This window comes from Labrus mixtus, chromosome 21 (genome assembly GCF_963584025.1).
Source record: "Labrus mixtus chromosome 21, fLabMix1.1, whole genome shotgun sequence".
In the NCBI taxonomy this organism is placed as follows: Eukaryota; Metazoa; Chordata; class Actinopteri; order Labriformes; family Labridae; genus Labrus; species Labrus mixtus.
The window spans coordinates 23,804,289-23,817,132 of NC_083632.1; the positions used below are offsets into that span (position 1 = coordinate 23,804,289).

Genomic DNA, 12,844 nt, shown 5'->3' on the forward strand with positions numbered 1-12,844 from the left:
CAAGTCAATCCACAGCAACAAGATTATTATGTATAGGAGGTGGAAATCAACAAAAAGCCTGACAAGATAGATGCTTCTCAATTTGAAGTCTCAGATTCATTAGTTATCCTCTGACTACAGGTTCCTCTGCACTGTTGACTTGATGTCCATGATAGTTGTTAAAATTGGGTTTAATCCAACAGACTGGCTTGTTTTTAAGTCAAATGTACTGGAATCATAAGTGCAGGCAGAAAACATAGACTCGTGTATTTCAAATTCATTTGGAAACTCATTTGGGCATGGGATTACGGTGACCTGAAAATGCCCCTGTCTGCCCTGCATTAGCATTAGCAGAGAGCAGAAGGGAGGGAGAAGAGATCCCACGTGTGTTTTTCCTCATTCTATTGTCAGGCAGGAAGGGAAGAAAAACTTTATTCTTTGAGCATAAGCATCTACCTCTCCTCCTCTTCCTCTCCTCTCTGGCTCCTCCTCTCTGTGTGCTGTCTTCATGGCTCTAATCATGTGGCCATTGTGTATGGATTTACTGCCCTGAGAGCCCCCAGGAGGGAGATTTGATTTTTCCCCTGCACTGGCTAATCTTTCCCTCTCGCCCTCTATTTTTCTTTTCTAATTCTATCTGCTTCTCCTCCTCTTGCAGTCTCCAATGTTTCCACTGTCCTCTTTTTCTTTTGAGAGTCCCCCTTACTAGATTCATGTTTTTATTCCCTGGTTTTTTCATAATTTCTTTTTTCCCTCTATGTTTTTCCTTGTGCTTTGCACAGAATACTAGAATATTCTAGAACTAGAATACTAGTGATTGAACACTGGCATACTTGCATGCATTATTGCTGAAGATAATCAGTTATCTGGAAATACGCATTACACACTTATTCTTTTGTTGAATTTGTTTTTACTTAAACTTATTGTTTTTCTGTTTTGCAGCCACTCTCACTCTCCTGGCTCCATGGCAGCAGCAGTGCGAGGCAGCGAGTGGTCTTGTGGACGATGCACCTTTCTAAACGCCGGCGCAGCGCCTCGCTGCTCCATCTGTGAGGCGCCGCGCCAGAAACCTGACCTCAACCAGATCCTGCGGCTGAGCAGCACTGAGGAGCACCGCTGGGCATGTCCCCGCTGCACGCTTAACAACCCGCAGGGATCTGGAGCCTGCACTGTCTGCGGTTTCGGACCATCCCCAGCCACTCACACGCCCCCTACCACTACCATTGCTTCGACTGCCAACGGCCTCCCACCCGTTCCAGTTGAACCTCTGACAACTATTGTTACCCCCACAGTTCTACTTGAGCCACATGGACAGCAGCAGGCAAAGGAGGAGGTGCTTCGGCGATCAGAAAGCAATGGAGAGGTGTCTGGTCTGGAAGGCCATCACTCTGGGTGGGCCTGCCCCCGCTGCACTCTCCATAACACCCCTGTAGCTCTATCATGCTCAGCCTGTGGTGGACCCAGGAAACTTTCTTTGCCTAAAATCCCCCCTGAATCACTTGTGGTGCCTGAGGTGCGCACACCTGTGCTGGGGTTTCCTGTCCACACAGCAGGGGCTGCCCCTCTACTCATAGACCTCACAGATGACTCTCCCCCAGCACCTCCGTGTGATCCTCAAGAACCCCCCCAAGTTCCCTCACAGATCCTCTCCTCCCCTTTTCCTTCTTTCTCCTCCTCACTCCAAAACAACCCTGTACCCCGCAGTAGGAGAGAGGTGCCTCCTCCAGGGCGCCCGCCAAACCCGGGAACCAACACTCCCAGTCCCACCTCCCCTTCTGCGACCAGCGTGCCCCCCCAGCCTGGCCCACAGCGGCCTGCCAAGCCTAAACACGCCCAACCCCAGGAGCCCTCTTACCCCAGCAAGCGCCTCAGTATCTTAGAGGAAGAAGACTCTCAGCACCATCCACTAACCCCCCATCTCGCTGTGGCTTCCTCAGCGGCCCCCACCTGGAAGTGCCCTAGCTGCTCGTTGCCCAACCCCGGCAGCTCGTCAAAGTGCGAGGCTTGCCGATCATCACGTGCTGGTGCTGACCTTATTGACCTCATGGGCTGTGAGACGGTACGATTCACCCCGGCCAGCCCCTCCAGTCCGGACTTTAGCACCTGGGCCTGCTCCAAGTGCACGTTGCGCAACCCAACCGGTGCTCCAAAGTGCTCTGCCTGTGGTTCCTCCAAACTACATGGCTTTCAGGAACAGCAGGCTCTGCTGCCCCGCTGCTGTTCAAACTGTGGTACTGCATCGTGCTCCTGTACACCTGCCTCCTCTTCATCCTCCTCGGCTCATAAAACACGGAAACTAGCCCGAGGCTTCCCTTCTTCTTCTTCTTCTGCGATTGCTTCTTCCTCCTCCTCCTCCTCTGCCTCATCCAGCCTTCAGGAGAAGGTGGCACAGTGGAGCTGCCCAGCATGCACACTGCTCAACGACATCAAGGCCAAGAACTGTGCAGCGTGCCACACGCCCCAGCAGTACCTCACCCTGCGCAAGGTGGTCAAGCCTCTGAAAAGGAGGGAGAGCATGCATGTAGAGGCCCGCCGGCGAAATGACGAGGGCGAAGCCAAGGAGCTTTGGGAGAACATCGTCAGCTTCTGCAGAGAGGTAAGAAGGTTATAGCTGTGAGACACATGGCATCTTTAAAAGCCCTTTTCTCACATGCACTCCTCAAAGCATTTCTTGGACACCCTGCCCCTGAAATCTTCCTGAGTTGTGTTCTTCTTCTGGCAGATATTTTATTAGGGAGCTGGCTGGAAGAGTCCAGATAAAGTTTCAGGACATATCCAGGGATTTTGTGTGAAAAGGCTTATTGACAACAATTAGTTAAACACACACAACCTTTTTGAATTCATCAAGAGAAGTAGAAAATCAGCTTATTCCTTTGCGTCACAGGATGCACATTGCCTTTCAGAGCAAACTTTCCTCATTCTAATTCCTCTTGTTGTTAATGCACTGGCATTAATCCCACTCCCTCAATCTCTCTAATTTCACAGTATTGCTAATAGGCTTTGTCATCGACTCTGTTTGCACTTGCTTCGTTAGCAGACTATTAAACGGCCAGCGGGTTAATGTGTGCCACAGAGCTGCAGATTCAGTTTCATATTAATACAACTTCCCCTCAGTGGCTGCACTGAACACTAATTCAGAGATTCAAAGGTCTGTGTCGGAGTGAGAGGCTCTGATGAGTCCAGTTTGTTCTGATCTTCTTCTGATGAGACGCTGTTGGTCAATTATGTTGTTTCTTTAACGCTGGTAGAACAGTTTGAGTCAGACTCTATTTCCTGTCCTCATTTGACACCAACCACAATTTAGAGATCTTACTTAGGAATATATGAAACTACTTAATGAAATTCATTTCACTGTATCATAGCAGACCTGTCTGTGAGAGATTAGAATATTCTCATTGTGAATGTCATTTCCCTTCAAAGTGAACCTCACTGTATCAGTTTAGCCAAAGTAATTACAGGATAAAAGGCAGCAAATGATTCTTTTTATGTTAAAACGCGGGCACTATTTTAATTAACCTGCATGAATGTCAATCATAGTGTTTCTTTTTTCATGACAAACAAAAAGCTCATTATGTTTTTATAATTACAGGCTTGTCTGTTGTCATAACAGCGCTAAGATAATGATGCATTATATCCCATCCAGCGCCTCTGCTTCTGATATTCATAGATCAAGAAGGCTTTGAGGACAGTTGTGTCATTCATGAGCTCTGATTGTTAAAATAGGCCTGAACCCCCCTCCTCCTCCCCCCCCCCCCCCTTCTACTCATTCACAGCTGTTTGGAAACCCAGCAATGTCTTCCCCAGCAACCACACTCAACATGTGACAACCTTTATATAAAGGTTGCTCATTTGTACCACATCTCTGGCATTGCTGAACCCCTCATAAGCCTGTATTACGTTGCCATGGAAATGCTTCTCAGGGCTGTCAGAAAGGTTCATTTGAGACCATTTAAGGCTTTATGCTAATGAGGCTAACCTGCTTAGGCTAATTAACCTCTGAAAATGAGGGATTTGCTCCAGAAAAGATTCAGGTTATTTTTGGAGGCAGGTTTATATTTTCCAAATAATCTTCACACCTTATGCATGTTTGCTTATTACATCTGCAAAATACCTACCATGTTTACATAGCTGGAAGTGAGCTTTTGAATACATTATTAATGACTTCTTTGAAAGTCGCAGGGCTCACTGCTGCGAGTGTGGGAGGCAAGTTCCCTCAGTAGGAAGGAAGGATATCAGAGAGCCCCTCATCCGTACCTACCTTTTTTTTTTTTTACCCCAATCCAAGATTGACATTTAAGCTATTCCTTCTTTTATCATCTTTCCATTTCTCCTACAAATGTTTAAGACCTTCCTCTCTCTCTCTCTCTCCCTCTGCCCCTAAGCGCTATGCAGACTTCTCTCCCTCTTCTCCTTTGTATCCCGTCTCCCTCCATCACATCTATCTCCACGCACTCATCCTGTTGTTGTTGTTGTTTTTGTTGTTTTTTGCTCCTTTCCTCTAATATCTCAAAATATGCTTTGTCCTTGCACCCTCCAACCGCCATCCCACCCTCTCCACACGACTGCACTCAATTCTCCTGTGTGTGTGTGTGTGTGTGTGTGTGTGTGTGTGTGTGTGTGTGTGTGTGTGTGTGTGTGTGTGTGTGTGTGTGTGTGTGTGTGTGTGTGTGTGTGTGTGTGTGTGTGTGTGTGTGTGTGTGTGTGTGTGTGTGTGTGTGTGTGTGTGTGTGTGTGTGTGTGTGTGTGTGTGTGTGTGTGTGTCTGTGTCTGTGTCTGTGTCTGTGTCTGTGTGTGTGTGTGTCTGTGTCTGTGTGTGTTAAGGTGAACATGGGGCTGGCCTATTTTTAGCAGCAGAGCCAGACAGAAGAGGACCAGAAATTATCTGCTTCTCTATAGTATAGAATGTAATCACTAAGAGAATCAGGTGTTTCAGGGGTCAGATCAGATGAAGCAGGGGTAAAATGTTGTAGTTAGATGCTGGTCTATTAGAATATATCTATGTTAACAGATTAGCACTTGGCAAGCCCCAAAACACCATCAGTGAAAGTTGAATAATGAAAGAAGCGTTTGGATTAACCTGTGACAAAGTGTGTTCAATCTGACCACACAATTATATTTCTTTGGGTAGCTCTGATTTGTTTCCAGACTTTTTTAATAGAAGCTGCTGCTTGTCGTGAAAAAAAAAAACTGTATGTTTGGAGCAATCACTGTGGACTGGAAAATAATCCTTTTTACCTGAGTGCAGGTTGTCTTTTTTCCCCGGCCTCCCTGGGTTTTTTGCCGTCCTTGATTGGTTTGGAGAGCGAGAGGTGTGTTGGTGTGTGCACGCCTGATGGCAGCATCCCCAAGCGTGTCCGTTTACTCACTATGCCAAACGAGTAAATGCTACTAACAGCTATCAGCGCCGCTTGTGAACTGTAAAACCCAGCATGGCTGCACACTGCAACTCTGTTCCCTCTCCATGTCACCCTCTGGGGGAGCAACTAAAACATGCTTCATGGCAACAGATTGACTTTTCGTTGTTGTGTTTTCATCTTTACACTCTTTATACTATTTGTTTCTTGGAGTTTTGCCACTCAGGGTTTATGCCTGTGACAGTCCTCTAAGTACCAGCCTGTTCTGAGACGCTTTTGTTTTGACTTCTGTGAGTGTGACGCTATCTAAACTGTCTCTATAGCTCCTTGTTGCCTCTTGTTTTTGGACATCAATAGATTGTCTGTTACATAGATATGCAGCTTCAGTCTTCAAAAGAGGCCTTTCATGTCTGCTAGTTATGTGTGGTCTGGAAGACTGCTGAGATGTAGCAGGTTTTTCAAGCTCTTCCTCTAATTTGTGTAGCAGATCTTGCCCAGTGACAGACTCGAGTGAGCAGCAGCAGGTTCAGCTGACAGTGAGCTGAACTTAGAAAAACAAGAAAAACCTCCTTTGAAACAATTAAACTGTATCATTGGATGATATAGGATGATCTTTTTTTATTTTTTTTTTTATTTATAGAAATCCAAATATGTGGTAGTTTCCACTTTTCAAATATCCCTTCTTATATTTCTTCTGATTGTCATGTTTTTCAAAAACAATCAGCTCAAATATGTTGACGATGAGAGAGGTCTGTGCAACAGGAAACCGTTTAAGACGCAGCACCGTCTGGGAGTGAAAGGCTGGATTGAAATCTGTTGAAGCACATGGCAGAGTTTCCAGCTCATATTTGGATGTGCAATTCTCTAACATCAACAGAGCTAACCTTTAACCTGCAGATGAGACAGTGTGAAAATAAACGACTTCCTGCCAAACAGTGAAGTCATCCTCACATTAATAAATACATTCAGGAAATGTGAGAGTCTGCAGGGAGATACAACAAATGTATGTGAAATGAGAATCAATCTAAGGATGCATTTTGAGCAGGAAAGGATCAAATTCATGACTGGTGTGACCCCGACCACTCTCTAAATGACATAAATACACTGGCAATCTTTCAGTACCCAAACTTTGCCAAAATGTGACGGTGACACCTTCTCTGCTTTCTCTGTTGTAAGAGACATAAGCGTCAATTCAGCATCTTAATGAGAGGATCTGTAGTCTTTCTTAAGAGTTCAGTACTTTTTGATATTGTCCATCATTAACAGAGAACCTTCGTACTTAATGGTACACTATGATCTAAATGTTTGGGAACCTTTGCATTAGAAACATTCGCCTTTAATGTATGTCCTTAGCTTCCCAAATGACAACAACTGACTGAGAAAGGAAGAGTCACTCACGCTGTGTGTATTTTATGTGCTTATGTCTCATATTAGAGAATGTTTAGCAAACATCGTACTTGTTGTAGAAGGGCAATCACTGAATGAGTCTTCCCCTGAAGCCATGGTCAGTGCTCATCTTTCTCTCATCCCTCTCTAGTTTTTAGTTACAGGAGTTTAAAGTTCAGTCTGTTTATGCTGCTAAACGGTGTTAAATCCACCCTGACCTCAAAGCCCCCCACAATAAAAGCCTGCACAAGGGTCACACATAAGCCAGTGAGGTACAGAATCGCTAAGAAACATGGAGACCTCGGGTGGTCGGGGCAGCGAGTCGACCCCTGAAGTGATTCAGTCTCGGGGGTTATTCTGCATCCGGGCTCCAGAATTGGATTGTGGGAGTTTGGCCACTAATCAATTTTCTCCACTGTGAGCCAGCAGCAGGGGTTCCACATTACACCCACTGGCTGAGCCCACTTCTGACACCACAGAGAGGAAACCAGATATGTGTGCGTCGGCCCTCTCGGGTTTTGTATGGGAGAGTTTTAGATGGGCAGATAGTGTGACGGATTGGGTGTCTCTGGATCTGTTAATGTATCATGTAGTCCAGGTCCTGTGTACAGAAGAGAGGCAGCTAGATTTCAGAGTGTTTAAACCCCAGTGTGTGTCTTTTTAAATGGTCATCAGGTGATGTGTCAGCAAGCAATGCGTTTGAAATTTGCTCACGTTATTTGCATATGTATGTCCTGATTCCTGGCTGGTACATGGAGCCACATGTGATCTCCTGCTGTGGACATGTGTGATAACACACTCACATTGGAAGTATTGCCTTTGACTATTTAAATTCCTATCACTCAATTCACCTAATGCAGTTGACCCTGAACTGTTGATTTAATTTCCTCTTCCTTTTACCCTTTGTCCTCCCTCTTACTCATTTTCTCATCTTGGTTTGTCTCTTTTTTTAATTAGTAAGGAAACACACACACACACACACACGTGTACAACAGTCTAGAGGAAACTGATTTAAATTCTAATCTGTTCATTCTTTGTGTTTTGATTTGTCTGTTTATGCATTCATCACTTTTTCCCCCGTTAGATAAAAATTAAAAAAAATACCTCAAAAAGGTGGAAGTACTTCCTCTTTTCACATAAAAATGGAAGGCAGAAGTTAGTCATTGTTCCCCTCAGAGCTCATGTGGTGGCTTGTAGTGTCCTGTTTGAATCATCACTCACCTGCAAAAGATGTGTTCTTACAAATTCAGAGTAGAGATTAACAGTTAGTTAGTGTTCTTTAGGCATTATCAGTTTGAACAGACTTTTTTTTATAAAGTCCTCTTTCTATCTCCTTCAGGCATGATTGGAAGTGGATTTTGAGGTTTAAAGATGAGATTTATTCTGCTCATTATCATCACAAGTGTCAAACTGTTTTTGGATGACTTTTAACAGAAGTTGTGATTTCCATGTTTGAACAAGTACTGAAGTTTGTTTTCTTTCTCTCCACTCTCCAGAACACTGTGAACTTTGTGGACGACAGTTTCCCACCGGGACCACGCTCTGTCGGCTTCCCAGAGGGCGACAGCGTCCAGCAGCGAATCAAAAAGTGGCTCCGTCCGCACGAGATCAACTGCAGCAACTTCAAAGACCGGGGAGTCAAGTGGTCCGTCTTCCGCACGCCGCGGCCTTCTGACATCCTCCAAGGCCTGCTGGGAAACTGCTGGTGAGCTATCTAAACTTGACACGAGGACGCTCATCACTCTCGAGAACAATCTGTTGAGTCTGACAATTCATTTACAAGACAAGTGTAAAAACAAGTGTGATGCTCTGAGCCAGGAAACAAGGAGAGCAAAGATGCCTAAAGTGAAGAAAGGTCAGACAGATATGTAATAATATAACAGTCAAAAAAGATAGCTTTACACACCTCTGTGGTTTTTATCTGAGTCTGCTTCAGATGAATGCAGCAGCCTAAAGCGAGCAGAGACAGAGATGGAGACTGTGACAGAGAGGCGGAGGAACAGGAAGTAAAGAAAGAAGAGGCGAGAAACTGAAAAGTTGGAAGGCGATTAAATGACAGAGGAGGGGGAGGGCAGGGCAGGGTGTAACTGGACAGATGCACAGATACACCTGACAGGGAGATTATTCACAGGACTGCGAGTCTGGACACACGCTTTATCTGTCTGCCCTTGTTCTGCGTGTCCTTGCGGGAGTGTGTGCGCGCGTGTGTTGCCATCCACCAACAAAGAAGAGTCGCTCACAAAGTTGTACCAACACAACTTTTCGCTTCATCGCCAGCGCACACAGCTTATCAAAAATAACCCTCCCCTGAGCCGAATCGTCTCGCTCCAAACGGGATGTAACCCTAATTCATGTGTCTCTGTCACACACACACACACACACACACACACACACACACACACACACAGAGACAAACACAGAGACAAACACACACACACACACACACACACACACACACACACACACACACACACACAGAGACAAACACAGAGACAAACACACACACACACACACACACACACACACACACACACACACACACACACACACACACACACACACACAGACTTGTCCCAATAAACCAGCCAACAAACCAAGCTCACTTTAGTCAGCCAATGGCAGCTCGTCCTTGAGTACAGCTCCACTACAAGCCCAGACATTAGAGTCACATTATGACAGGCCTAATTGGATTTTATATTTGATTTTATTGCAGCCGATTGGTTTTTCATCAGAGGCTGAAAAGGCTGATGGGCATTGCTTAGCTGACACTTAAACAGATGGATATAAAGCTTTAATGACACACGTCTCCAACCCACACAAAAGACTTCCAGCCTTTAAACGGTTGCAGTGTTAACACACGTTGACGGCTTGACTGAATGGGATCATTACTGTCATTCAAGGATGTAGTGGAAGTTAAACCAGTGGTCAAAGCGCTACCTAGTTGGAAAAAATCTTTGTTATTTCATTAATAGAGGTGTCAGGAGTCTTTAAAATCATTTTTAAAATGAGTCATCGTAACTGAACATTTTGGAGCCATTTCATCAATACATTTCCAGACGAACTATTGGTGACTCGAACATTTATTTCTTCTAAGTTGGATCCCCATCATCTCCCTTGTGGGGAATTATCATTTTCTGATGTTTTAGGATTGTTGAATAACTCATTTATTTCTGCAAGCTAATTAGGAGGCCCGTGTGTCTTTGCTGCAGGGTGAATGAACTAACAGGGAGGTAACCACAAGGCACAGATGCTCGACTCATCCAATGTGCTTGATTTTCAAAGACTTCAAATTATGCACATACAAAAAAAAAATGAGTGCATACGGCATCTTGTGGAAAAGGATTTTTTAATTTCACATTCACTGTCTCGCCCCGGCTTGTCGCTCCGCTTTCTCCGACAGTCTCTGTCAGCCGACATACCAAACTACATGTTTGACTAAAGCAGGCGTCCATTCAACCGCCTACCTGTCCGTCACCATCAGCTGATCATTTATGTCTTTCCATCTTTATTTGTCTCAGTGCTTGATTCAGATTGTCTTTTTTTCAGTCACATCTTTACTTCAACCATCTGTCCCCCCCTGTGATCCCACGTTTCATTTTCAGATTCATTGACTTTTACTTCCCCCCAGGTTCCTGAGTGCACTGGCGGTGCTGGCGGAGCGTCCTGAGCTGGTGGAGAGGGTGATGATCACCAGGACAATCTGCACCGAGGGGGCCTACCAGGTCCGGTTGTGTAAAGACGGGACGTGGACGACGGTGCTCGTAGATGACATGCTACCCTGTGACGACTATGGCTACCTCCTGTTCTCTCAGGTTAGAAAAGGAAGAAAACATACAGACACTGCAGAATGGATGGAGACCATTATAATGTAAAGAAACGGTATATGTCTTAGAGGGAAGGGAAGAAAAAAGGGTAGAAATAACAGTTTGATACTTTCAGATTCATCCTGCTTATTACAGTCACATATATTAGTATGTTTACAGGTTTTTGGCGGTACAGCTGAATAAATTGTATTGGGCTGATTCTGAGGGAGCTGTGTATAGAATTCTGAATGTGCCTCAAGTGATGTCGTTAGAGTCAGCCTACACTTTTGAAGAAGTGAGATTACATCTGTGGCCTGCTGCTTAGCTCTGCTGGAGGCTATCAGCCTTAGAGCTACTTAACAACACACAGCACCTGAATCTGGGACTCTTCTGTTAGGTCAAGGTTGCATTGTGGGTAATGTAGGCGCCACAAGAAAAGAGACCTCTTGAGTAAGGAAGGACAAGATCTCTTGTTCTGTTGCATTCATTTTGATCCTTTTTTTGGCTGCTTTAGAGAGTCAGACAATAATAATGAGTGGAATGCTAAAAACTGAAAGGAAAGATATCCTGCACATTTATATACTGTGATTTATCAGTAATTATCTTTTGAAGTTATATACACCCTGCTGATAAAGTATGAGCTTACATTAATGTAATATTAAGTTTTATAATAATATTTTAACACAGTCATGTGTCAAAGGAATTCACAGAGTAAGGTTGTACCAGAAGAGCTGATTTATAAATAGATAGACGCAGACCAAATAAAACATGGCAGTATGCACCAATTAAGGTACAAGGGGGGTAAAGAGTAATTAGAGTATGCACCTGATGGGTAAAATCCTTTTATTTGTGTTCAGAAACATTTAAACCTTTGGGTCAGTGCTGACTGGTTTAGAGCCAACACCTTCATACAACCTGGAGTGAACACCACTTCCTCTTACATTCTTCACTGAGTGAGATGTGACTAATATTTACTTTTTCCCTTTCCACCCATCCAGGCCCAGAGGAAGCAGCTATGGGTGGCTCTGATTGAAAAGGCCCTGGCCAAACTCCACGGCTCATACTTTGCCCTGCAGGCGGGGCGCGCCATCGAGGGCCTGGCCACACTGACGGGTGCTCCGTGTGACTCCCTGATGCTGCAGGTCAGCTCCACCAACCCTCGGGAGGAACCCATCGACACGGACCTCATCTGGGCCAAGATGCTCAGCTCCAAAGAGGCGGGGTAAGAGAAGAGTGTTACTGTTAATGTACACAGTTTAAAGTTTAATGTCAGAATACAGATGAACAATGTAGATTTAGTTAGAGTACAGGGGTTGAACATATAGTAAACATTATTTAGTCACAACTATAAACTGAGCTACTGTACAAAGGTGCTGAATGCAAACATGAAGCAAATCTCAGGAATGGAAAAGATCCTAAAAGATTAATTCAAGTCCAAACTACAGGTCTGTCTGCCAAAAAACCTGAATTCAATAAATCATATAAGAATGGAAATATTATACTAAACAAAGATCAAATATATCTTATGGCACAGTAACTGTATATGTTGATATTTCTCTAATCTTTTATGGTGTGTGGTGCTTGTCTCTTAGCTTTCTGATGGGTGCATCTTGTGGAGGAGGAAACATGAAGGTAGATGATGTCGTCTATGAGTCTCTGGGTCTGCGGCCTCGACACGCCTATTCTGTCCTTGACGTACGAGACGTCCAGGGTTACAGGTATGAAGAGAGAGAGAGAGGAATGTAAATAAGATGTGATTACTTGCATGTCTTTGCTCAGCTTTCTATCAGGTCATCTTGTTTCTTTGTATCTGCTTTTACTTCAACCTGACATCTTTGATCAAAACAAAAGGACAGTAGTTTGGCATATGTACGGCCAAAAGTAAGAAGTTTATTCACTTAACAGCAACATCAAAAGCTTACATTTAAAGTCTACATTTTCAAAACAAATTATTTGATTCATACGTCCTATAGACGGCGTGAGGTTGATGCACTTTAAGATGAGCTTAACATTCTCCCAGCTGATCCTGCTGTGCAAAACATTAACAGCTATGACAGAAAGTATCAGTGTTCAGTCAACACTCATTGAGAGGTCTAACTACAACTCCCAGGGTGCAATTTGGCAAGAAACATTGAACTGCATCGCTTGTAATTCTGTTGTTTGTTGTTTTAAACCTTTGCATAATTCTGTTCAGAAATGTGATCATACAATCTGGAGATGAAATCCATTAAGCTTTCTCTTATCATCAAGACCGGGATACATTTATCAATCATGCAGAGATACAACCCCAAAGATTGAAATGTGTATTAACTAAGGATCAAA

The 12,844-nt window shown here is 44.3% G+C and overlaps 1 protein-coding gene across 3 annotated transcripts in view; it reads left to right on the forward strand.

Moving 5' to 3' along the window:
* The window catches only part of capn15 (calpain 15), a 44,486-nt gene that overhangs the window by 14,939 nt on the left and 16,703 nt on the right, over window positions 1–12,844 (forward strand). For all 3 annotated transcript variants that reach the window (XM_061028985.1, XM_061028986.1, XM_061028983.1), the window contains 5 exons: window positions 922–2,575; window positions 8,216–8,424; window positions 10,348–10,531; window positions 11,521–11,744; window positions 12,115–12,240. In XM_061028985.1, coding sequence (XP_060884968.1) covers window positions 944–2,575; window positions 8,216–8,424; window positions 10,348–10,531; window positions 11,521–11,744; window positions 12,115–12,240 — 2,375 coding nt within the window. In that variant the 5' untranslated portion in view covers window positions 922–943. The remainder of the gene's footprint in view (window positions 1–921; window positions 2,576–8,215; window positions 8,425–10,347; window positions 10,532–11,520; window positions 11,745–12,114; window positions 12,241–12,844) is intronic.